This window comes from Eupeodes corollae, chromosome 1 (genome assembly GCF_945859685.1).
Source record: "Eupeodes corollae chromosome 1, idEupCoro1.1, whole genome shotgun sequence".
NCBI classification, from domain to species: domain Eukaryota; kingdom Metazoa; phylum Arthropoda; class Insecta; order Diptera; family Syrphidae; genus Eupeodes; species Eupeodes corollae.
The window spans coordinates 81,730,459-81,758,125 of record NC_079147.1 but is presented as its reverse complement, the minus strand read 5'-3'; the positions used below and the strand labels follow the sequence as shown (position 1 = coordinate 81,758,125).

Genomic DNA, 27,667 nt, shown 5'->3' with positions numbered 1-27,667 from the left:
TTTAAATTTATAAAAGGACTTTAAGGAGCCAGTTGTCAATTACAGTGCAAACTTTTAATTAAAAACATTGTTATACCGTTTCCGTTCCTTGACTTGTACCCAATATTGTCTTCAATCAAAATGACCCTAGGCGTGTATCAGAAAAGTTATCAGCATATTTGTTAAGATAGCAACTTTTGCACTTTTCTGACTGCATGACTGACTTTATGACAAGATATTGAAATTAGTTTTTTTTTATTTGCTAATAAATAAAATGAATTACAGTAACATAGATCTTAGGGTTGAGAGGCATTAGAATTAAGTATTATTGTTTAACTTAGAGTGTCCTTATGGGACCTGTAAGTTAGTTGTAAGTTATGCTTAATAATTTTATAAATTTTTGCCTAGCTTTAAGATAGTCTCAAGAATTTATAAATAAAAATGAATTTAAAAAAAAGTACGTTGGACTGTCAAGCCAGAGGTCTTGAGTTCGATTCCAGCCTATGCCATCTAAAGTTTTTTTCACGGGTACCGCCTCTTGCGAGGAATTCACAAAATCTCAAATTTCTTGTCATGAAAAATGCTTTCTCAAATTTGCCGTTCGGATTCGACTTAAAACTGTAGGTACTCATTTGTAGTACTCATTTTTGAATTTTATATGTCACAACAAATTATCAAGAAATTTGTTTTATATGAAACCATTTTTGTTTTTGCAATTGCAATTAAGAACGTCGATTAAAATATCCAAATAAAAATGCACTCTGTTTTCATTTTATGTTTGTGTATACTGAATAAGAGGTAATTTAATAGTAGCAAATAATTATATATTGATTACAAAAACTCTTGTCTTCTTTCAATCACTGGTAATATCTACTGATACAAGTCTATAATAATTTTATAATACTATCCAACAAACTAGGATTCGAAATGTTGTTCTTGTTAAAATATGTTATTTGTTTTTATTATTTCAACTGATATTTGTATAGGTTTTTGTATAGAAATGGGTAGATTTGTTTTTAAAAAATGTATTATGTGAATAATAATAATAATAATATTAATAATAATTAAATTCAATAATAAAAATAGTAATAATAATTTAACAATAATTTTGTTCCTATCTTGGAAAATATATTTATCCAAGGCAGTACAGAATTGTGATGAAGAATACAATACGTTAATAATAATTGTAATTAATTAATTAGTTAATTATTTGATATATATTTAATGAATGTATGTTTCCTACGTATCGTTAGTGATTTTATTTATTTTTCTGTTTTGTTGTCTATGTATAAAAAAACACTACACTCTACTGCACTATTGGTTGTAGAAGATCTTCAAAGCACGAACACTATGTGGCAGTTAGTGCGTTCCATTCGAAACGTGGATTCTTCGAGTGCGTCACTGGCAGGCATTCAGGTTCAATCAATTTCCATTCACCGTTTATCTGCTCTACAGTAGCCAGACTGCAATAGGGGATCTTATGGATGACCTGTCGTAGTTCATTTGTGGAACGTGGATTTTCACCCATCAATTGACGCGAGCAGGTGTCTAATGTTGTCGCATGTGCAACAATCAATATATTTCCAGCTAAACAAAAAACGGATATATTTAAACATATGGAATACTTAAAATCAGCATTATGACTAAATCTCTTACTTGTTGATTCAATGATTTTCAAAAGACATTCATGATTTCGATTGTAAAATTCTTCGGATGTTTCTTTGATGACGTCATTTAGATTGGTCCCATTTAATAGTGGTTCGTATTCTTTGTCGATGTGGTAACGTGCTTCAATTAACTCGTCTAAGCTACACCAGTCTGGTACTCCATCTGGATACCAGGCCATCCATTCAAAAAGCCCAGCTTCAACGCGTAGCTTGTGTTTTCCATTTAGTTTAAGACCTGTGAAAAATATCATATTTTTTAGTCACATTTTTTCACTTTTTATAAAAAGAAAGAAGTCCTTACCTTCTAGGGCACTTGTGCATGTTTGGACACAACGATAAGCTGGCGAACAATACACATGATCGATTTGAATTCCAGCCTCGTACATTGCCTCTCCAACTAGCTTAGCTTGAAAGAGTCCAATATTCGTTAATGGTGAATCATTTTGCCAGCCTTCTGGACAATTTTTCCTAAACCGTGCGTTTAAATTAGGATCAAAATGTTCACAGCACATACTACATTTATTACGAACCTTTTAGGTAATGATTTTGGCATGTTGAGATCTTTTCTTACATAATTATTGAATTCATCAAAACAATAAGGAATCCAAGTGCCAAATGTGAAATCAACCCTCTCTCCATGTCTCATTATATAGACTTTACGATTTTTTTTCACTTGTGATGTGCTCAGATCTTTAGTCTTTTCGGACTGCATACTTGGGCTGTCTATGTCAGCGTCGTTGTCTAACTCTGTTGGTGGATGTACTGGTTGTAGAACCGAAGGAATCTCAATGCAACGATTAATTAAGGATTTTCGCAGAAATCGTTCAGCGCTTAAATCTGATTCTTCGGTAAAAGAGGAGCCTTCAATAAGATCTTGATGTAAATGACCTAAAAAGGAATTAATATTTTTATATTTATGTTTTATAAGATTGACAGTTTTATTTAAATATGTGAACTTTATACAAACAATATACTTAGGTGATTGAAAATTTAAACCTTGTATATCATATTTTTGGATGAATATAAAGCTGTAAAGTTTGGGTTCGAGGCAGTATATGGCGACAAAAATTGCAATTGGAGCTAAAATTAATTGCAATAGTCTTCCATAAAAATTACATAACTGTCCACTTTTGAAGAACTTAAAAGATACCAATACTATGGGAAGTTAATAAAAGAATTTTTATACCAATAGCCGATAGTAGCAAATAGCATCATGGTTGGCGAATAATTCTCTTGGCACGAAAATGCTCCCTTGCTTTTCTGCTATTTAATAAATAGAATAAATGGAAATAATTGAGTGTGTTGTGATATACAACGTTGGGAAGCCTAGTTCAATAGCTTATTTTTTGTATTAGACACAGAATTATGTATTATGTATTAACTCATTCAAAATCAAAACAAATAATTGAACTCTATTTTACTGATTTGACATGTCAGGTCAAAAGAAATTGATGATCATCGACTTGGCTTTGCAACCATCATTTTCAAAGAAGCACGGAGGCAGGACCAAAATCCACATACAACAGTAACCTTACTTGGATGCGTTGGCGCCTTCAGACAGCATAAGCGACTTCATTTGCAGTCAACTGCATTCTTGAACGTTAAGTTTGAGCAAGTCAACTAGTCAGTTTTTCAAGTTTTAAACTCTGAACTTTACTTCACTAACTTCAAACACTGGGCAGGTACAGACAGCATAAGGGAATTCACTTGCAGTCAACTGCATTCCTTGAATGTTAATTTGGACCAAACAACTTACTTCGGATATGCACTTAGAATTTTAGGCCCCTTAACAGACCACCTGCGGCCAAAGAATTAGCGGAGGCCCTAGACTGCTATAAAGCAGACATCATCGCCATCCAGGAAACACGATGGGATAGGCCGGGCAAAAAGAGGATGAACAACTGCGATATTTACTATGGCTACCGCGAAAACCAACAGCGCTCATTTGGATGCACACAGTGTTCTAGCTACGTTATTAAAATTGTCCTGGGCGATTTTAATGTAAAGCTAGAAATAGAAAGGGAAGACATCTTTGGTGGAATAATCGGGAAAAACAGCCTGCAAGACAACACTTCCGACAACGGATTCAGGCTCATAGATTTTGCTGCGGGACGAAACGTCATGGTAGCTAGTACGTGTTTTCTATACCTCAACATCCACAAAGGAACTTGGAGTTCTCCACATCAATCTACCGTCAACCAGATTGACCATATTGCGATCGACACCAGACATGCTTCCAGCATCATGGATGTCCGAATTTTCCGAGGAGCTAAATTTGACACTGACCACTACCTCGTTGTAGATAAGGTAGCACTTCGGGTTTCCAGACCCAAGGCAAAACAGGGAGATGCTGCGAGAAGGTACAACGTCGAACGGCTACAATCACAAGAGATGGATAAATCCTTTTCCGACCGAGTTACAAGTAACCTCTCTCGAAGTTCTATGCCGCCAACACAATGTATCGAAAACCAGTGGTAACATTGCCAAGATGCAATCAGAGAAGCCGGTTTTATGAGGAATGTCGGCAGCCAAATGCAGCCAAACAACAGGCACGCAAAGCGGCGCTGCATAAAAGGACGAGAGCTACTCAAGAGCTCTATGAGAAGAAGAGGCGAGAGGAGCACCGACTTCTCAGAAGGAAAAAGAGAGGGCATGAGAACGTGCGGTCGAAAATGGTGAGAGGTTTAAAAGCAGGAATGAAGTTCGAAAGTTTTATGAACAGGTGAATCGAAATTCACAGGTACATAAATCTTAACCCGCAGGCTGCAAAGACGAAAGTGGAAACATAATAGTGGAACAGTAGTCTATGCTGAGGATATGGCAGGACCACTTCTGCAGACTGTATAACGGCGACGACGAACCAAAATGATCCATTCAACATAGAAGACGAAAGACAACAATCCCGTCCTCCCGACTTAGACGAAGTAAAGTTTGCCATATCTAAGATGAAGTCTAATAAAGCCGCTGGAGAGGATGGCTTGAATGCCGAGCTCTTTAAGCAGCTGGAAATAAGTTGGTTAGGAGCATCCACCAACTTATCTGTAAGATATGGTCGGAAAAAAGCATGCCCGATGAATGGAACCTCAGTATTGTTTGCCCGATCCTGAAAAAAGGAGACCCTCTAAACTGCACGAACTATAGAGGAATCAGTCTACTTAACATCGCCTATAAAATCTTTTCTGCCGTAATGTGTGAACGTCTTAAGCCCATCGTCAACAACCAGGAAAGTCCACAGTCGATGAAATATTCACATTACTAAAGATCCTGGAAAAACCCAAGAACACCTAATCGACACCTACCATCTTTTCATCGATTTCAAGGCCGCATATGACAGCATCTACAGACCATGGAGAATTGAAACTGCTCCATAAAGGTTGGAAACAACTTAACAGAACCTTTCGATGTCAAAAAAGGTTTTAGACAAGGTGATGCGCTGTCATGCGATGTTGTGCTTGAAAGAATAGTGCAGAGCTAACACGTCAACACTAGAGGCACTATCTTTCAAAAGTCTGTCCAATTACTAGCATATGCTGATGACATTGACATAATCGGTAAAACTCTGCGGATGTCAAAGGGGCTTTTGTGAGTATGGAGGCAGAGGCGGCAATGAGATCAAAACAAAGTACATGCTGTCGTCAAGAAAGGACATACAACACCGACGTCTTGGTTAAATAGTCACCATCGATAGACGTAACTTTGAGGTAGTCAAGGACTTCATCACAACAACACCAGCACTGAGATAAAACTCTTGTTAACCGCTGTTTCTTTGGACTAAGAAAGCAATTGAGTGGTAAACTCCTCTCTTGAGGGACCAAAGTGTTGCTATATAAGACCCTTATCATCCTCGTCGTGCTATACGATGCAGAAGCATGGACAATGACAAAAGCGGATGAAAGCACCTTGGGTCGCTTCGAGAGAAAAGTTCTTCGTGTGATCTACGGTCCCGTTTGCATCGAAGGAAAGTGGAGGAGAAGACGGAACGACGACCTGTACGGGCTATACAGTGACGTAGACGACTTAGTCCGACGACTAAGATGGCTGGGTCACATAGAGCGCACGAAAACCAATGCTCCCGCCCGGAAAGTCTTCGAATCCACACCCACAGGACAGCGCCGCCGTAGAGGAAGGCCAGGGCTCAGGTGACACGCACAAGTGTGACCTCACCCAACTTAAAGCGCGAAACTGGAAACATCTAGCTAGGGAAAGAGCTAGATGGAGAAGTTTGTTGGGTGAGACCCTAGTTCACAAAGGACTGTAGCGCCACCTTAAGTAAGTAAGAGTAATAAATCTCTGCTTAGTATTGATTGAAAAACAAGATTAACTGTCACTTTGGCAGCTGGTCAATCAAATACTTAAAACTTGCCTTTAATTAAAAAAACATGATCAATTGTCATTCTGACACAAGTTGACGTGACTTGATAGTTAGGGAAATTTTTCTTGACTAATTTTTCCAGTCTACTTTCCAATAAAATTGCCTTAATTGGAAGACAATTTTTTTGGCAGCTATCCAGTAAGAAACTAGAAACTTGACTTACCTTCAAGTCCCTTATGTTAAACCTGAACCTGCCCATTGTTACTAATTTAATTTAAAGTTTTTAAAAATGTACATTAAATTTATTAATTAATTTTTCACTTTTAGTTTTATTTCCAACACATTTTATGTAACCTTTCTCCACTTCATAATTTAATACATTTTCCATTCTATATTATCATCGGTCATTAGAATTGACTATGATGAGACTTTTAGCTTTGGATTTCACCATTAAACCAATCCTCAACAGTATTTAAAACATTAAGCATTTCATTTTCAAATGAATCATCACTGTGTATTGAGGCGATACATATGCTATGTATAGCAGTTCTTGTTATTGATTGTGTAGATTGGAAACTACAATATATGTATTATATTTTATAAATTTTACCTTTTTTGAACTTTGGCACTTATTTAATGTTTCATTTTATATTAAATAGTTTTACGATCACTGAATTTAATGTCTTCTTGAACCAAGTCGAGCTAATTGAGTGCATGCTATCGAATTTGCAAAAGCTGGAGTAGAACATGAGCTAAAAGAGCAGGGCAAAAGGTTTCGTCAAGCTCTCCGGACAAAAGAATAAGAACGTTATCACAAAAGGTGGGGCACTAGTACCGCTGGAGCTTGAAACGATATCCCACATCAAACAAACTGAAATCGTTCATTCAAAGAAGTCTTATAAAAGATCAATTCATGGTTTTAAAAGATGATGTTCTAATTCTGGTCAAAATAATAAAACTGTACAATCTTCAAGTATTTTTTTGATGGTCACGGCCATAGAAAGATCCAATAGTAGAACAAGAAATAATGGAAACAAAAATTGTGTACCTAATCCATGACAAAAAATCTTACCTGGATGTAATTCCCTTCGTTCGTCTTGGTCTGTGGACAAACTTCGTCCGTCTACAATATCAATTTCTTCAACTGATGTCAACGACGGTGTTATGGATTTAGATAATTGAACAACTCTATGCATAGTCCATGCGTCCGACTCGGCTGTGCGTTCAGTATAATTCACCGGCAAGTATCCAGTCATACCAGTTAACCACGATATACCCTCGACCCATCCATCACAAGAATTGTCCACAGAATCACTATTCAAATATATAAAATCGCCTATTCGCAATTCAAGTTCATCGATTTCGTGTGGACTATGTGGATATAGAACTTTGTGTACCTAAAAATAAAATTTCAAATTATTATACGAACTTTTTAAAATTACATTCAAAATAAAAGTAAAAACTTATAAAAAGATTTGATTAAAGTCCAAGGAAGAAGAAGGAAGTTGTTTTTTTTTCTTAATTGTTATTATTTTTTAAAAATTAAATTTTTTACTTGTTTCGTCGCTAGTCTTGGATCGCGCGAATACAATCGAAGTTCCCAACTGGATGCACAAGATGGATCTAATGATTCCACTAATGTTTTCAGTGCATTAAATTGGCTCTGCGGGAACTGATAGGCTAAGGTCAAATGAAGTGATTTAACGTGCGGCTCCAATGATATTGCTAAAAGAACAGACATAGAGAAGAAAAAAAAGAACACAAATAACGAAGAGTGAAGAAAACCAGAACACACATTGATAACAACAAAAACAAAACACTCTCTTAATATTGCTTCAAATAAAAATAATAAAACATTTTATATTACTTGGCAAATTGCTATAAATTAGTCAGTCATTCAAGTCACAATAATTACAATTGATCAATAAAACAATAAGAAGAAAACTAATAGCAAAATAAAAGATAAGAAAAATTGAAAGCGAAATCAAAACTAAAAATCATCATCTTTATCTTTATCAACATTGAGTTTGTTTTTTTAATTTTATATCAACTCCAGCCGGCATTTATTTTAGAATAATAAAATATACGAAAATAAAAATTATGATAACATTCGAATGCTTAATCATGATAACAAAGATATAAAGTGGAATTCTTAACTTTAGTTAAGATTTGATCAATATAATTATGTCTATACGTACCTAGATCAACAATGTACGAGAAGAGTATTTGCTTCAAGACTTACGGCATAGAAAGACCAACAGGTAAGTTATCTACATTTCTAAAATTAGGTATAAGCAATCGCATGCAATATGACGAAGACGACGATAGCATTTTAAATTTGTCATTGAAGCTGAACATGCTGTTCATGTTCGTGCAAGTTCGAAGAATATATGATTAACCTCTGGGAATAGATTAAATGATAACACGCAATTAAAATGTTATAATTCAAGTTATAATAGACTTTTTTGTCTAGACAAAAACGTGTTTGAAAGTTAACTCTTTTTCTTAAGTCAAGTTATCAATAACTCCTGGACGACATGACTAAATTATTTCAAATTTTCGCACCGCTTCGATCAAAGTCATAAGCAGGGATATGATTTTACTAACTTTGCCTTTTTTTGGTTAAACGGAAGATGAAATCGACTTCCGACAAACATGTTTCAAGCCCTGAAGGGTCATTCCGTAAAACGATTATCGTCAGACCATATCATTTCAACGATAGTCTCACTTAACTTAAGACGATAATTAAAGTGATATCGTCAAAACGATGGCGTTTGCTCGATAGCTAATTAGGTTTCGTTATTATCGCTATTAATTTCTATTGATAATTAAGCTAATTTAAGTAAAAATGTTAAGTTTTTCTTAAAAAACGAAAATAAAAAATCAAAAAAACATATAATTAGTACGGTAACAAAGAAAATTAATAGATGAATCAGACTTCTATCTCTTCTAACCCATATGTATTTTTTGTAAGGAATCTTTCTTCTTTCCATGCTTAACATGCAACGGTTTTTGTATCGCTCTTGCACAGAGCACTAATCCAAAATAGTTTCGGGAACAACAAATATTTTGGTATCCAAGTATTGTCTCCTGTGGATAAAATGGAGTCTTAAAGCCCAACTATAATAGACTTAACCGAAAGTACGCTAATGTCAAAACCGAACGAAAAGTTATCGTCAAAACAAAAAGTAACCATAATGGATTCAAGTAGCTTAAGCAAATTTGACATTTGCTAAGCAAACATAAGCTTATGTCGAAAACCCAACGAAAATTCACTTAAGTTTGTGAAATTACTGCGGATAGCCATAATGCAATTTTGCTCACGTATCTACATTTACGGAATGACTCCCCTGGTGTTTGCAAATATATGTATTTTATTTTGCTTCTTTTGCCTTTTTATACGATAATTGCTTTTTTTTGCCTTTCTTCACCATTGTTCCCCTTTTCTGCTTTTTTTTTGATTTTTTATTAAATTTTGTTAAGAAGTATCTAATAATTGGTTAAGCATTAAAAGAAATGCGAACATTACCGTTCAGCATCTTTAGTTAAAAACCCAGCTGAGTTCCGATGAGCTTAAGAGAGAAAAGGTTTTGTTGTTCGTAACAGACGCTGGCGATATAATGTTTGGCCCATAAATTAAAAGTTTATGCACACTCATTGGCATGTTATACCAACTGTAAAGCTCTAAATATAATTCCCTTACTTCAGCGAGTTATACAAAGAATTGACTTTTATAATAGTTAGTCCTGAATTCAAAAGTCTTAAGACTATTGAAAATTTGTTTATTCGCCTTTTAACATTTCCTGTAATTTCCGCTGTTAACTGTGAGTTCTTGAAAAATCTCCTTGCTGTATTGCCATTATTTGGCGAACCGAAACCAGACTTATGGTCCGGCCACGCAATGAGCGACTGAGCAACCAAGCGACCGAGCGACCAATCTGAGCGATGAGTGGCCATTTACTAAACGACATGTCGCTGAGCGATTAATTGGAAAAATGCCATCGTCAAGTGCGGTTCATTATAGCTTACTAGTTGAACGTCGCGTTTATATTTATTGATCTGTAATAAGATCGAGAATCCGTAGATTTGGAGTACACCCCATAAATCGTGAAAGGGAAAATTATGGTGATTTTCATCGTTTATATCTAAATCTTCGCAGATTTCCAGATTAATTTTGGAAATATTGTCGTATGTCAGTACCATCTTTTCATCTCAATTTCGACGAAAATTAACAAGACAAAAGAAAGCAATTAGTATAGAACAACGGCTGGTTTTATGTTTAAGGTTAGTTTTTTTACTTGCGACATATAGGAACTATATGGCAAGTTTTGCATTCGTGCAAAATTTCGAACTCGAGATTTTAATCAAACATGATATTACGATGGTAGACAAGTCGAAAAAAGTGGGTCCCGCGATTCCGTCCGGTCGGTTTTGTCTGTCTGTCCACGCTCCTACAGCCTAAACCATTGGGTCGATTGAGTTCAAACTTGGAAGTTAAGGTTTTGAGCAGATTCGCGTTAGGCGTTTTTTTAATTTTTTTTTTTTAAGATCAAAACTAACAGTGGACACCATACAATATTTTTGGGCAAAAAACGAAAATTCGAATTTTCTCAAAAAACAAACCGATAGATTTTCTTTAAATTTTCTCTAAAATTTTATTTTTTAACTTGGCTTCTTTTAATAAGAAAAACAAATTTTTGTATTGCTCAGGAAAGGTACCGCTCATAGAACCGTTATTTTGTTTTTTAATTTTCTCAGTAGTTTATAAACCGATTTCAATAATTTTTTTTCTGAATAAACTCTTATATTGCTTTAACAATACATATTTGATTATCAGAAGTGCAATTTTTTATTGTTTGGATTTTTAAAAAAATATTGAATTTTATTTTTTCAAAATTCGATATCTCAAAAACGGGTCAACATTTTTTTACGAAATTCAAACGTATAGCGTATATTAACAATCTCTAAACAACTGCGTACCAAAAATATTTTTAGAACAAAATTGAAAAATTTTATATATAAAAAATTAATTTAAAAAAAAACCGCTCTAACGATTTTCATAAAAAAAAATTTGAAAAATAAAATGTTTTTTTATTTATAAAATGGCATTTAAATTTTTAGAGACAAACTTATTTTTCGGGCGAAATTTTGAATATTAAAATAATTTTTTTTAATATTTTAACTGTGAAAGAGCGCATTATTTTTATTTTATTTATTAAATTGTAATTACATTCCTAGCTTTTATCTAAATTAGTGCATTTGGTATCTACATATTTATGTATTTTTATAATTAAAATTATTGTAAATACCAACGATGGCCGCCCATGTAGCGCAACTGTATCGGATTAACGAATATAATATATATAATCAACAGTCTATTTTAAAGTGTCTATCAAGAAGTATTATCATGGTAACTTTGTATATGTGATTTTAAAATATTATTCTTTACGAATAAGGTTGTTTCACACATGATTTACTTTCCTTCGCCTATATAAACTTAGTACAAGTTAAAAAAACGGGCCAGAAAGAGTATAAATGTATTTACTATTAGAATCACTTTTTCAACGTATACACATTATACCTATTTATAAAAGTATTACGTACGACTTCTACAACTACTGCTTACGTGTCACTTCATAACTAAAATCCCAAACGCACAAAAACCTGACTGTAAACAAAACATCAATAGCAATTTCTTGTACCTGTTCGTATACTTGTTATTTTTTTAAACTTTAAGAAAATAAATAAACTGAACGTAAAAACTTCATGTTAGCGCTGAAAACTTATAGTAAAGAAGGAATGTAGTATGTATGTACCTTTTAGCTACCAATAAGATTCCAATAAGCACGCCAATGAACTATTCTTTATTCCTTTTAGACATCTACCTGCTACCTAACTACACAACCAATAGGCGATCGCTTTACAATTTAAACATTCATGGTCTGCCTCTTTCTTATATTATTTATTTTCCATCCTGATTCTTCTAATATGAAATTACAATAAAGCTCTATCTAAAGGAAAAAAGCTTTGAATCGCATCGTTGCCTTATACATAATACAAACCATTTTTCATATACAAAGATCGTACCGAAGTAAAAGCAGACTTATGAATGTAAATAAAAACAAATATCGGTAAAAGATCCTAAACAGCTGACGTAAGCATGCAAAAGTTTGTTTCATCCCCTTATTAGATACAATATTAAGCCATTTTGTTTTTTATATAAAGTGCATTGATATAAATAAAACAAAAACAAATTCATCAACCTTCATATGGAAGCTCTTAATGTGAAAATATATTATATACAAGGATAGACTCAAGTAGAATGAAGGAAATTGTGTAGACTTTTTGGGTCGAAAATTAATTATCTCCCTTATTCTGCTGGGTGCTTATGGGAATGGAAATAATATTTTTCTCTCGCTCCCGCTGAATTTCTCCACTTTCGATACTAAAGCCACTCCAACGACTATGCATCTGGTCGCCCTAAAAGTTTCTGCTCATGAGAGTACTATGGTTTTCATTATGTACAATTGTACATAATGGCATTTATATCTTTGAAGACAAACTTAATTTACAGGTATATTTTTAAATCTTATATAAGTACTTTTTTAAACTTACTCTTAGCATACAGGAGCAAGTTCGTGCGACCCAGTCGTGCATTTTATTTAATATTTATTTCCTATCTCAAGTTTTTCCAAAATTTTGCAATAAATTGCAAAAGACTTTTGAAAAAATGAAGGTCATCACTATCCTCTTTTTTTTGCCACCTCTTGCTTTAAAATTTGGAGTCTTTCTTTTTCTAACTCGAGAAATTCTGACTCCAAATTGTATGTAGACGCTCTCTTTTTTTAATTTTTTCGCTCGTTTCAAACATTGTTCTTCCAAATTTTTAACTTCCCATAGGAAGTTATTGTAATGTGTCCGATTTGTCAAATTGAAAATTTTGACATTTCTCGACGTTTCAAGGTCCCTAGAGTCGAAATAAAAGATTTTTAGAAAGATGTCTGTGCGTGCGTTTGTACGTACGTTCGTACGTCCGTTCGCGATGTATTTCTCGTCGTCCATAGCTCAAGAACCAGAAGAGATATCGATTGCAAATAAATTTTGTTATACAGATAATAAGGCAGAGAGATGCAGAAAAGGCTCTCAAGAAAATTGCGTGGGTGGTTTTTTTACCATAGCAGTTTGAAAAAAAAGGTGAACAAAAAACGCTAGAGACTTGAATTAAATTTTATACAATATATTGTAACGTGATATGAAAGAAGTATATTTTTTGAAAAAAATCCATTTAACAGTTTTTTATATAAATCAAAAAAACTGAAAAAAAAATTTGTCGCCTCCAAAATTTAACGACTAAAATATGATTTCATCTCCAAAACAATTTTGAGCAACGGAGAATAATGTTTTTGAAATCTGATAAAATTTTGAGAAAGGTCGAATTGACAGTTTTATTTATAAAAAATAAAAATCTAAAAAAACATTACTCAAAGTTGGTAACAATTGAATATCGATTCAAATATCTTTTCAAAAAGTTTGAAATTTAGGCTTCAAACTTATTTTATCGTATAAGAAATACTGTTTTCAATATTCAGAAAAATGTTGAGAAAAACCGAATTGACAGTTTTTTTACAAAAAATAAAAACCTAAAAAAAAATGAATAAAAGTTGGTAAAAATTGATTTTTGACTCAAATATCTTTTCATAAGTTTGAGATATTGGCTTTAGTTTACTTTTATCTTTCAAAAAATAATGTTGTCAACATTCAGTAAAATTTTGAACAAAATCGAATTGACAGTTTTTTTTACAAAAAATTACAAACCGAAAATAAATTAACAAAAGTTGGTAAAAATTGACTTTGCCTCAAATATCTTTTCAAAAATTGTAGTTATTGGCTTTAAACTACTTTTATCTATAACTTATTTATAACTTTTTTCTCGAATTCCTAGAACATCCCTTGATTGTTTAGTTTTAATTGGAAAGTGGGGGTTCGACGGCAGTAGTGGTCATAGCGGGTACAAACAATCATTTTCTGACGATAAGAGTAAAGATGATAGTTGCGATTAGTCAATTCTACAAATAACCAAGTTATTTGGAAAAATCCGCTCCCTTCTTCAACAAGGTATTGCAGGCCAATTCGAAAATAATTTAAGAAAGAGACCACGTCCGTCTCCGTTGAGAAAGAGAGGTATTTCAAGGACAAAATAGCCTCCTTAAGCTCAACAATGATCAATATCAACAGAGAAAATAGAATGGAAAAGTTTGTTCAACTCTTACTGATACAAGTTCTTCCAGATAACAGCATTTCTGATGCAAAACCGTCTGAAATGAACGACATCGATAAATGTTTAGAGAAGCCTGTGTATACTGAAAGATTTTAGTTCGGTTAGTCTACTCTACATGCGTTAATTCGCTTTTTTGAGAATTCTATTCATGTTTCTTACATACTTGAGGTACATAAATGGCAAATAAGGTCTAAGGAGGAGAAGGAAATACTTTCCAGAAATAAAAAAAATGCAATCTGAACTCAGAGTCAAACGAGGATTAATTATAGATCAACCAAAAGCTGGTGGTAGTAGCAAATCTAATGATGGGAATACTGCTATAAAGTTTGTTTTGAAAGTAGTGATATTTCTGCAGAAATATCCGGTCTGGACAAGTGTCTAATCGATAGATGTGCTAAGTTTAGCTAAGTTTAGGGACTTTACTTTAGTAACAGGAAGTCAATTGGTTTTTACTTATCCATGGTATAAACTTTCAGCATCCGTTCATAAATACTTATTCATGGTTCAGATGTTACAAAGAATGCTCTTTTACCTATAGGCGAATTGTCTGAAGAGGTAGCTGAGGCTAAAAACAAAGATATAAAGTCATTTAGATTAAACCACACACGGAAAACCTCGCGAATAGCTACTAACGAAGATTTGATAACATTTGATACATAACAGGCTTGAGGAAACTGCCCCAAAAAAATAACACAACTCTGTCAAAGGATGTCCCAGCTCTACTTTCTGTTACTCATAAAATTACTTTATCTAATTTTCTTGTTAATCTTTTTTTGTTACCAAAAGTATCTTATCTTATTTTAATTAGATTTTTATATTGTTAGTTCATTTTATTTTATTTTTTTAAGTTTATCCACACAGTTGTGAAAACATACATATTTTTTAATTTAATTTTTTTAGCCATATTTGTGAATTAAAATATTTATTTTATTTTTCTAGAAAAATATTATGTTTTTATTTCAATAGCGAAACTTTTTTTGGGCCTATTATTTTTAAATGCATAGAGTAAATGGGAAAATCCATCCAAAAAGTAGGCGTACAAAAACTTTCATATTGATGCAAACAAGCCTTATCTTAAACAAAAATATCTTATAAAAACCCTGTATCAGTTTTAGGAATTATATTAATTTTTGTTTTAAGTGAACGTGGCAGAAGTTGGAAATTTTGTTTGATGATGTCTTATGAAACCTTTGATAATATCTGAAAGTTTCATCAAGATCGGTTGAGTGGTTCCGATTTTATTGAATATTGACGCTCTCTCCATACAACCGAAACCACTGTGCTATGGTGAAATATAAAAAGATTCCTATAAAATATCTAAATAAACTTGGCTGCGTCTCAAAACCATTCTTACTTTTCTTTTGTTTCTTTTTTCGAAAGTCGTAGGCTTTGTCGGTCACAAGAATGTTTTTTTTTTAGGAAAAAAGGGTAACTTAGAAAATGTTCAAATCGTTTATGTAAGCATCTGATAGCTCTCTTCAGAAACGAAATATTTATTGGAAAATGACTTTCACATTTATGTTGTGACAATATTTTTGCTTTCAATTTGACTATCACTTTACGTAAATCAAATTCAATTAAAATTTTGATTGTTATTTATCAACAATCCTCTTAGCCGATTCCATCCCTGAATTACTAACTTATTATTGACTACAAACAATTTTAGACCAAAACAAAACAAAAATAATTACAAAAACTACAAGGCAATTTATTTCTATAACTAAAAACAAACAACAAACAAACAAAAACAAATAATTAATTTAACATGCAACTACAGATAACTAAACATTCTACAACAACAACAACAAAAATATGAATATAAGAATATTTTACAACAATAAATAATGTAATGTTAACAAAAAGCCCTCTTACATCGACTGCTGCGCGGTATGCATCGATTACCAGAAGAAACTGCCCCACACCATGGAAAGCAAGCCACAATTGCATCAAGTTGTTCGTAAGTATCACTTATTACTAAAATAAATCAATCAAAAAGAAAAGATAATAGAAGAACAAAATAATAAGACATATTATTTAGTATTAAGTTGTTAGATTAAGGCTTCCTTCACCAAAATTAATTTAACATTAAAAAAAAATTAAACTAGAAACATTTTATTTTTAATTTGAAAGCGTTAAAACATTTTATGAAAATAAAATAAAATTTTAAAAAATTACTTGAATTTGATGATTCTTTCACATATTGCAAAGCCAATCGCTTCAAATAGTTGGCATCATCTTCAGCAACAAAAAATCCCATGAAATTTGGACTCATATACAATTCTAGTTTAATTGGTCGATCTAGTAAGGCACCGGCCATGTCAACAATTTGTTTCAAGGCTTTTGATAATTGTAAAGCGCATTCATCAGGAGCCTAGAAAAGAAGAGAATAAAAAATACATTACGTTATACGAGTAAGTAAATTTTAAAACCTAAGCTTAAAATTTAAAATACACAAATAAAGGAAAATCTCTATACATATATGTATTAAGCTTAACAACAATAAGACAATGAATGTCTCTGTCAAATTTGTATTTCAAATGAATTTTATGTTTTCCGAAATGTACCTCCATTCAAAAATACATTTTATTATGCGTTTCTGCTAACAATCTGGGAAACGTTTTTACCATCTCTAAAACATGATACGCCCTGTCAATTTAATGTCTTATATCTTCAAAAATTCATTTGTTTTAATTAGAGGAACTCATGAGGGCTTTCATGGTAAAGAAGGATGATAAGTTTTAATGACCAGATTAATGATTTTGAAACACCTTGTTTGAATTTTTGTTTATATATAAACTACTAGCTTTTACCCGCGACTTCGTCCGCATTAGATAGCTTTTTTTTGTGTTATTTTTTTTTAAATATATTCTCCTTGACAATGAAACAATGATATTAAATGGTCAGAAGCTCTTTTATTACAATATACAAATTCAAGTTCAACAAAATACAATACTTCCGAGTTCCTGAAATTAAATATTGTTAAGTCGCCGCCTTTAATAATATATTTGCAAATGTATTTAATAGCGCGTACTGAATAGCAAGCCTCAACGTTTATGTGGACATTGAACATTTTTGATAAAATAAGTGAGTGAGGTACTACCCAACCATTGTCTACAGTAACGTAACTGCCGTTTCGAAGTTTAACAGATCCCGTTTGCACTCCGTCTGCTGGCGCTCTTATACGATACAAAGGATAACCATAATCGTTGTGGATAGTCTCTTTGATTAGCTGGCGAGAACATTTTTTGGGGCATTTAGGAATTTACGGGACTACATGGATCATGAATCATATTTTTGACAAAAATGTCATGGAGTGTGTGGTGACTATAAGGATCTGGTATTTCAGCACTGATGATTTTGTCTATTTGGTCAGGTCTTAACTTATTTTTCAACCACACTAAAGTATGCACGTGTGGCAAATCGCCACAATATTATATCTATGTATTGCAATTTTTTCCGGCCATTACTCTTCATCTATTTCGGGCCAACTTGTTACATGTGAATGCAAAAAATAGCAAACGGCTGCGACTTCATTGATTAATGGTGCGTTATATCTTCTCTCATGTTCCCCACTTGGCGTACGCCCAGTTTGCATTATTAAATTATAATCTTCGCTTGACATTCTTTCTAATGCTGTTTTAAAAGTGTTAATGAGGCCGTTGTGACTGTGTTGCATTCTTTGAATTTTCAAAACAGTATCCCTTACAACTTCTTCAATGTTTTGGTCTTTCGGTCGACCTCACAATTTTCGTCACCCATGAAATAAATCTCCAAGAATTTCGGCTGATCACATGTAGGCAATAAAGAGCTAATCCTGTGATAAATATGTCCTTAAAAGTAGGTGAAAATCCAGTCATAACAACTTCATTGTCTACTCCGAAAGATGTCTTTTGGAAACACGAATTATATTTTCTTACACGGTTCAAAAATCGCCGTGATTCATTGTTCATTCATATAAAAACAGAGATTTTAGAGGTTCTTCTGGCTCGCCAAGTAATGGAAGTGAAACTTTACCAACAGAACAACACATGCCCGGAGTTTGGTCTTTGTGGACTTTTTATCCATCCGACGCGACGATTGAGAACTAATCGATGATTAATGTAATCAATCATAGGGTCATAATCAAAAGCTGCGTCTTGAAATACATCATATGTATTTCGTGTAAAAGCAGTTTTTCTTGTGTCTGACGTTCAGAGTTCAAAGTACGCCGTCTTTGTGATTCATCATGAAGCTCTGACGCAATTAGTGATACATGTCGCTCAACGTCTAAGACTCTTCGTGCCTGTCTTTCATCTTCAGTTTCACCGGCTCTTTGAATTGCGTAACGCTCAGTATCTAAAAATCTACGAATTTCACTCTGAACTTCATTCTGAGATGCTCTTTGAGTCTAATGGCGCTCAGCGTCTAAAGCTTAACGGTTTTGGGTCTGTTCTTCGGAATCTAGGCTTCCAGCTTTTTTTCAGTTCGAGCTCTGCTAGTACTACGCGCTAGATTACATTGACGTTTTCCAGGCATATCAAGCTAAACGTAAACGAAAATTAAGTAAGAGAGCGAAGATGGAGAGACAATACACATCAACAACGATACAACATTGAAAACTATACTCGCTGCCTCTGCTGTGACAGGCAGTCAAGAAGAAGAAGAATTTCACCAGCACTCAACATGATGAACCCATTTTTATTGTATGAAATATTATTTCTTTTACTATTACTATTACCTTTCACTTTTTCTATTTTTCCTCTTATTATGCTCTATCTTACTTTCCTTTTTCACCAATGTATATTTATTATTGCTACCTTATGGAAACTCTTTTGTAAAAGTTGTTGCTTTGTTCCCCATTATATTATATGTATGTTACTTAGATCTCGCCTTATAACAACTCGTTTCAGAGTTGAGTGAACGATTGGTGAGCTCCATGGGATACACCAGTGATGTTATATTGCGAACTATGTTAAAAATTTTGTGTTGACGACTTGACGGTTTCAAGGTTGTTCATATCAATGCTCAGAGTTTGATGAAAAAGATTGATGAATTTAGATTACTTTTTGAAGATTCACATATCGACGCGATCTGTATTTCAGAAACGTGGTTCTCTGCACATGTGAAAGATGCAACATACTCTCTTAGTGGATATAGGATCTTCCGTTCTGATAGGTGCAACCGCGGAGGAGTTGTTGCTATATATGTTAAGGAAAACCTTATCTGTAAGAAGTTATACTATTCGTCACCCAGCTCTTCTTGTGAGTATTTGTTTTTGGAGGTTAAAGGCAATGAAGGTAAACTTCTCTTGGGAACTATCTATAGACCTAATAGGTATATCGATTTGGAACAAATCTATAGCGTTATTGAAGAAATTACTGTTATCTCTTCAAACGTTATTATATGCGGTGACTTTAACTGTGACCATTTAACTGACAAAAGGTTAATTGAAAACATGAGATCCTTTGACTTGCACTCAGTGAACAATACTCAACCCACCCACTTTTCCCAGTCTTCCTGTACGCTACTGGACCACTACTATGTAAGTGAAAAAGATAGAGTACTGTTATATGATCAGCTTGAAGCACCAGTTTTTTCTAGACATAATCTTATTTTTTTGACCTATGATTTTAATTCAAGTGTAAACCAAGTGTTATCTCTAGAATTCAATTTAGAGATTTTAAGAATATCAATAAAACATATCTTGAAAATGATATAAACATGATAGCATGGAATGACATCTTCCTAATGCCTTCACCAAATGACCAAGTCGAGTTTCTAAACACAAATATTAATATTTTATTTGATCGACACGTTCCATTAAAAGCACAATCTAGAATCCGCGAAAATAAACAATGGTTTACTAGTAGAATTAAAGAACTTATAAATCAGCGTGATCTAGTATACCGACGCTGGAAACGGTTCCGTGTTTACGAGCTCGGTGATTTGTATAAATCATTGCGATATAAAGTAGTTAAGAGGTAAGACACGCAAAAGTACAGTTCTACTCTAACCGTCTAGAACTAAAATCGGATAGTCGTAAAATTTGGAACAACCTCCGCAAGCTAGGAATAGGCAAACAAAGAAATAATTTTCCAGCTGAATTGAATATTAATGAGCTAAACAGTAAATTTGTTTCTACACCTATAATAACTCTAAGAGACCATGAATCTCTTAATACCATACCTCCACCTTCTACAGACACTTTGTTCAGTTTCGATTGTGTGAACGCCTTAGACATAGTTGAAAGTTGTATAAGTATAAAGTCAAATGCCACTGGTGCTGATGATTTGAATCCTATTTTCATTAAAGCTATTCTTCCTTTGCTTCTACCCTATTTTACACATGTAATAAACTCAATCCTTACGACTGGCATTTTCCCACATCAATGGAAAAAAGCAAAAATAATTCCCATCCCCAAAAACTCGCTCTGCAATGAATTTAGACCAATTTCAATACTTCCATTTCTGTCTAAGGTATGTGAAAGGATAATGCAAAAACAATTAAGCAATTTCATCAGTCGCAATAACCTTTTAGTCGATGTTCAATCAGGTTTTCGTTCGCACCATAGCTGTATAACGGCACTAACTAAAATAATTGAAGACATAAGGACTGAACTCGATATTGATAATGTAACTTTTTTAGTCCTATTAGACTTTTCAAAAGCTTTCGACATGGTGAATCACTCGATACTTCTGAATAAACTGCGTCACAGATTCAACATATCTTCAGAAGCTATTAAACTATTTACTTCCTTTTTGAAGGATAGAAAGCAAGCCGTTTTCTTAAATGGAAATCTCTCCGATTTTCTTCCGGTTCAACAAGGAGTTCCTCAAGGATCAATTTTATCTCCCCTTCTATTCTCATTATATGTGAATGAAATCGGTTTCATTGTAAATGAAGTATCAAAACATTTTTATGCCGATGACATTCAAATTTACAAAACCTGTCCTTTGGGTTTAATTGACGACTGCGCTTTCACCCTGAACCAAGAACTAGAAAAGATATCCTACTGGGCGTCGTGCAATGGGTTGGTTCTCAACGCAAACAAATGTAAATGCCTGGTTATATCAAGAAAAGAATTAGACTTAAAATACTTTCCTTCCATATTTCTAAACCAGAACCCATTAGAATTCGTAAATTCCAGTAAAAATCTAGGAGTAATCTTCAATAAAACATTGACCTGGAATGACCACATCAACCAATTAGTAGGTAAAACTTATGGAACGCTTAGAACGCTGTGGAACGCCCAAAACATCACTCCATTTAAAACCAGACTAATGCTTGCAAGGACCCTTGTAATACCTGTTCTCACTCATGGATGCGAAATTTTTTACAACTGCGATTCCATCAGCAAACATAAATTAAACATAGCATTCAATAGTATAATTCGATACATCTTTGGCTTAAGAAGGTACGACCATATTTCACATTTGCAAGAGATTCTGCTTAGTATGCCTTTTAATGACTTCATGAAGCTTCGAACATTGATACTGTTTTTTAAAATCTTGAAAACACGCCAACCAGCTTATCTGTTTGAAAAAATCAGAATGTCAACATCGAATAGATCGACATCGGTAATTTTGCCACTCTTTTCGTGTTTGACCTCAGAAAGGCAATTTTTCATCGCTGCATGTCGCCTATGGAACTCACTTCCAACTCATTTGCGGGATATTAGTGATATACATATTTTCCAAAAAAGTATTAAAATCTTCTTTTCGAACCAAAGCAACTAACTTAACTTAATGAACTATCTCCTTTTCTTAACTTTAACTAACTTAACTATCTTTTCCTTCTTCTATTTCTATTATTTCTATTTTATTGTCAATTAATATTTTATTTATAAATTATTGTTATTTTCTTTTTTGTATATAATTTAATTTGATATTATTTCCTTATCATATTTTTTTTTTTTAAATTGAATTGTTATATAAAGTTAAGTCATAGGCTTTCACTAATTTATAAGATATCTATTATCTTACTGTGTAAGCGTTATAAATAAATAAACTGAAACTGAAACTGAAACAGAAACTAAAAGGAACCAAAATAAATAGAAATTAAGTAGGTTTACATACCGATTAAAACTAAAAAATAACCACGTATTAATATTAAGTAAAAACTGACTTAAAACTACCTAATACCTATTTCTCGTAAATTAAATGATGAAAGACAAACCCAATAAATCATTAAGTATTAAAACAAGCAATTAATTTTACACGAGAAATAAAATATTTGCAGAATTTCTCTATAATTTGCATACGTCCGACAACGGAGTGTGCCCTCACGTGTGTGCCCGTTCGGATATGTCGTAAAATACTCAAACCTGCTAAAACGCTATGTCTTTCCCTCCATTTATGCATTGAAAGATTTTTGCAAAACTACGAAGTGTTAAAGCATAAATAAATAAATCCAAAGAAATATTAGACTCAAGTCCTGTGAGAGGACATCTAAAAAAATGCGAACGCCGCCCTCCGAAGGGACGGCCTAACGGTTCGACTTACTAATTGGAAACACCGAGATTAGATTTTATAAAGGGATTTCGGAAAAAATGCCCCTCAGCACTGTCTTGAACCCTCTGTAAGGATTCGTGTAATTGTTTTTACTTTCTGCAAGAAAAAGATAGTCAACAATAGTAATTTCTCAAGTTTGAAACTAGTGATAACTAAAAAATTTACCAGCTGCCTTGATCTTGTTTTCCATTCAAGGAATGCAATTGACTGCAGATGAAGTTCCTTACGTTGTCGGAAGACTTTTACTTAAATTTTAGGTAGTTTCCTGCTCCACGCCAAAAGGAAACAAAGTATGTTTCAAAATTCGAAAAAATGTTTTCGATAGACAGGACGATAACCAATACGAGTAAAAACTGTATAACTGAGCTTACAGCACAGTCCATTACATAATTTCACGATTTAGAATCGAAACTAGAATTAGTAATTAATTACAATAAAAAGCTTCTTTTAAGGATTATCAACTAAAATCCCTTTTTATCTCCGGAATGTCTACAGATTTGTTTGCAATGCAGTCGTTACCTTTTCGAAGCGTATGTCCAATCTATTGCCACTTACGCCTTCGTACAATAAAGTCTATAGGTTCAGGACCTGTCCTTCTATGAAGGACCTCATTGGATATTCAATTTTGCCAGAAAATCCTTAGGATGTTGCAAAGAGATCTATTTATGAAGGTCTGCAGCTTCCTTTTAATGGCTGAAGTAACCTTCCAGGTGCTGCACCTACAAAGAAGCACAGATTCAGCATTTGTGCGAAACAGTCGTAGCTTTGTTCCTAAGCTGATAAGAGTTATTCCTCCAAATTTTTAACTCTCCACCGGTTGTGTGGAAATATTTATTTGAGCGGATGGTCGTGTTCCAAAAGTGATCACTCTTGTTTTGCCGGAATTAATTTTCACCCCCACGATTTCTGGGAGGATCCAGCGCAAATCCTGCTTGTTCGGCATGGATTGTAGCCACAAGTTTTCTCTGATGCACTCCAATCTGATTTTTGCTACTATTTTGGCAAAATCAGGTAGAACGCAAATCCCTCTCCAGTTTTCGCACTTTGTACGATCTCCTTTTTTTGGGAGCTTGACAATCATTCCCTTCTTTTACTCATCTAGGAAGCTTTCGGTGGTACAGGCTTCGTTTATGAGCGATTCAAGCATTACGCTTGATGACGTTGGCGCTGCTTTTAAAAGCTCCATCGAGTCCTACCGCTTTGTGGTTTTAAGTGCTTTAATTGCGGCTACTTTCTCATCTTTACTGGGAGGTGCGATGCCGTTTCGTTGATTAGTTTCTTCAGGCGCTTCAGAAAAAAACGGCTGTACGTTGCTTGCAAACACTCAGTTTAAAACCGAGGAAAAGTTGTTTTCCACCTTCTGACTTGTTCATCTAACGAACTTAGTACCGTCTACTTTTTTTACCAGGTATTGCTTTGAGCTGTGTGGTCAGCTCTTTTGTTATTCTGTAAACGGTCCTGCTGTCCGCCTATTTACAGCATCTTCTACTTCTTGCGCCAATGCGTTGAAGTAGTTACGGTTGTCACGGCGCACACTGCGGTAAACCTCTCTCTTTTTCATGCGGTACGAGGATTCCAGCTCATTTCTTTCTTCCATTTGTGCAGCACTTATTCGAGCTCTTAACTGTTTGCGTATGTAGATCCTTATCCATATTCTTCTGAAAATCTTCCTTTTTTCCGACAGCACCTGAAATGAAAACATATTTCACAGCATTCTAATGGTGTTCGATTCATGTACAGTGCTGCTGATTGTTCTCATTTCATGAGACAGGTGGTCCCTGAATTGTTAGCGGGTCGTGGGATCATTTAGTCTAGCTTAATTAAATTTGGAGGCTAGTGTTATTCCGTTGGATCTTCGAACTATAGCTGTACATAAAAGTATTCTTTCTCTTCATCAGATGCGAGCTCCGTCTCGGGGCGTAACACTGTTTAATAGTGACGGTCCGTACTCTACTCTGAAACTTGGCTTTGATGAGCCTTTCTCCAAAGTGTTCCCATAAAATAAGGATCCTGATTGTCGTTTTAGTAAGGAGTAAAACAGCTGTTTGAGCGCGTCCGGTAGCGTATCTAGAGTAGAGCAGGACAGTGTTATGCGTCGGTGACTTGTATTTACCCGATCCCGACCAACGCACTTCGCTAAGATATCAAACCTCTACCGCATAAATTCTCGCTCTAATTGGAGGAATCTGGCATTGTGCGGACCTTCACTCCCTGCGTTCAGAAGCGTCCTCACATTTAAGAAAAAATCTTTTTCCGGGTACAATAGCAAAAAGTCGTCAACGAGTTATCATTAACTATCCCAGACCCGGATTTCTAAGCGTTGTGGAGTTCAGTTACAAAGAGTGGTAATCTCCATAACCTATCCTGAAGAGTTTGGAAACTTCACACTTGCAATTTTAGCTTACTTATGTACATAGGGTCACATAAACAGCAACCCTGAACTTTTAACTGAAACCAGATATCAACTCATTAAATCGCCAAACAATATTAAGCTAATTTGGTCTCCCGGACATTGCGGAATTCAAAGAAACGAGTATGCTGATATAGCAACTAATTCGGCCAAAAACTCCCCGATATTCAGCTTCAATACCAACACTAGATTTCCTGAAACACATTCAAAAAGCATATGAAACATCTTGAGAAAGTAGTTAGCATCAACAGATGGCGCAATAAGCATCAATACTTTGAAAAACGTTTACTAAGTATCTCGAAAAATGTTTTTGTGTATTCAGTTCAGAAGCGGAGTCTATGCTGCATTTATTAATAAATAAATGTGAAATCCAGGGGATGAATTGAGCACGAATGTTAATTTAAGCTATCAATTTTCTCAACTCTTGTTAGTTGAGGAAACCTTAAATTGAAAACTCTATAATTTAAAACCGAAAGTTAAGAAAAATTTCCTCAAGTTGATTTCCACTTCAATTGAAGAAAACGGTTCTAGGTTGATGTAAAATAGCTCAGAACTTGAAGTTAACAAAATAAAACAGACGCATATGTAAGATGGTCGCACTTTTTATAATCCTATAACTGTATTCCATCTATGCTGCTTTCATAATCATGTGTTGTGTGTAATTTTCTATTATCACATTGAGCAACTGCTTGCATAATGCATTTAGAAGCTTGTGTACGATTCGATAACTTGAAGGGAAAAAACAACAATAGCAACTCAACTAAAAGATGATAAGTCCTGAACTTATTTATCATTGTTTTAAATTGTATCAAAGAGTTGAAGGACCCCCTTCTGTGAAAGATGAATTTTCTATTTCAAACATCTGGATAGATTGACAAAGCTAAGCTATTATTTATAAACCCCATTGAAATACGAGTACCTCCTTTATTCATCCCATGCTAATTTTCTATTCTCTTGATACCTATTTATCTTATTTCTGTCAATCGATGAATAAAGATAAAGATAAATACATAATTGTAGGTAAAATATACATATACCTAGTTCCTATTACGTACCTTAAAAAATGAAACCAATGTTATGTGCGGTACATAATTGTGTGCTCCATTCCAGCCGCACAGCAGGCGTGATTTGTTCCAAAACTCTTCCAATTGATGCAGAAAAGGTCCCGTCGGACAAGCATACAATATATATTCACGTGGAATACACTCGTCTATCGATGGATCATTAACATGAGCCAACAACCAATCGGAGGCAATTTGTACTCCTCGATTGCCGGTTGAAGCCAGAGCTTTTTCACTGTAATTCCAAATGAAAACATTTTAATTGAGTTTTGAAATTTAAAACTAAATTTTAGAAAAATCTTCTTAAAAAGTCTCTCAAAGTCGTTTATCTCGGCTTAATAAGAATTATTATGGAAGAAGGAAGAAAATCGATACTGTGTTTACACTTACGCCCTATGCTTTTGAAAACCCATCTGTAGCAGAGTCTGCAACGGAGTGAGATGCTGCTTCGAGATTCTTGTTGGAGTTGGATTCTTCCTTGGCGGTAATGTTGCCATAATTGTTATTGTTTATTTTGAACTTGGAATTTCTACAAATTTATTGTTTGCTTAAATTAAATCTTGCTAAAATTTGTGTTTCTTTTTAAAACTGATAAGGAAATAAATTGTTTACGAGTAAGCACTAGCAGCGGCACGGCACGGCAGCAACGACGACAACGACGACGACGAGACGAGCAAAGTGGAAAAACAAGTGCCAAGAAATAAGAAAAGCCAAATAAAAATAAAAGAAAAAAGGAGCAAGAAGTCCTTCAAGCGTTTGTTTACCTGCGCAGCAGATGACAGTTCATTTGACGTATTGTATTCCGCGGTAGATAACCGGCTCTATTTTTCGGAAGTGGTAAATTGAAGGTGAAGTGGTTGTTTACAGCGGCTTCTCTATAAGGTGGTTGTTAAAATTCAAAATATTAAGGGGCTGTTTCACAATACGAAAATAAATTCATAGTTAAACTATCTTTTGGAATCTAATCAGCAGATAAGATTCTCATTGGTTTTTCACTAGAGCTGGGTAGGTCTACTTAGAAATGTATGTGCCAAGTAGGTTGTTGCGAGGATCAATAACCGAATAACACAGATAATATCGCATGTTCGTAATATTTTGTTTTAAATCAAAATTAACGTTTTCTTTGATACCTTAAAGGCTCTGATAAGTTTTTATTACACCATTAAGAACCTTTCACATGAGAGCGACCAATGAATGAGAGAATGGACGAACAAACGTCATTAATAAACACATTTCAAAAAGTCAATTACAAAAAAAAACATTTAAATTATAAGAAACCAATTGACACTTATGTTAGGATTATACAATTCGCATTTTGTTCTCTAAAACAAGACAACTCTTTAAAAACAATTTGGTAGAAACGAATTGCAGTGTGGTTGCTACGAAATGTCAAACTCTATTCGCGTTTCACATACCATTAACACTGCAACGAATAAATTGTTCGCACTCAACTTAACCTGAAAATTATACC

General features: G+C 34.0%; 1 protein-coding gene across 2 annotated transcripts; it reads right to left on the bottom strand.

The window, feature by feature from the left end:
* Window positions 1-743: 743 nt before the first annotated feature.
* Window positions 744-26,970, bottom strand: LOC129939763 (ecdysteroid-phosphate phosphatase). 2 transcript variants are annotated; one of them, XM_056047887.1, is made up of 10 exons: window positions 26,587-26,970; window positions 26,191-26,431; window positions 16,412-16,607; window positions 16,109-16,210; window positions 7,514-7,683; window positions 7,031-7,355; window positions 2,177-2,534; window positions 1,948-2,114; window positions 1,636-1,881; window positions 744-1,566 (listed from the first exon to the last, which is right to left on the bottom strand). In XM_056047887.1, the coding sequence occupies exons 1-10, from the start codon at window positions 26,691-26,693 to the stop codon at window positions 1,328-1,330; spliced, it is 2,151 nt and encodes a 716-aa protein (XP_055903862.1). In that variant the 5' UTR covers window positions 26,694-26,970; the 3' UTR covers window positions 744-1,327. The 2 variants fall into 2 exon arrangements, with proteins under 2 accessions (XP_055903862.1, XP_055903863.1); XM_056047888.1 differs by lacking the exon at window positions 16,109-16,210 and having other exon boundaries at window positions 26,587-26,969.
* Window positions 26,971-27,667: the final 697 nt, after the last annotated feature.

Coding starts and splice junctions, on each gene's coding strand:
- LOC129939763 (XM_056047887.1), bottom strand. CDS start 26,693: ATGGCAACATTACCGCCAAGGAAGAATCCAACTCCAACAAGAATCTCG. Junction 16,608..26,190: donor CATTGGTTTCATTTTTTAAG/GTACGTAATAGG, acceptor CTTCTTTTCTAG/GCTCCTGATGAATGCGCTTT. Junction 2,535..7,030: donor ACGAAGGGAATTACATCCAG/GTAAGATTTTTT, acceptor ATTCCTTTTTAG/GTCATTTACATCAAGATCTT.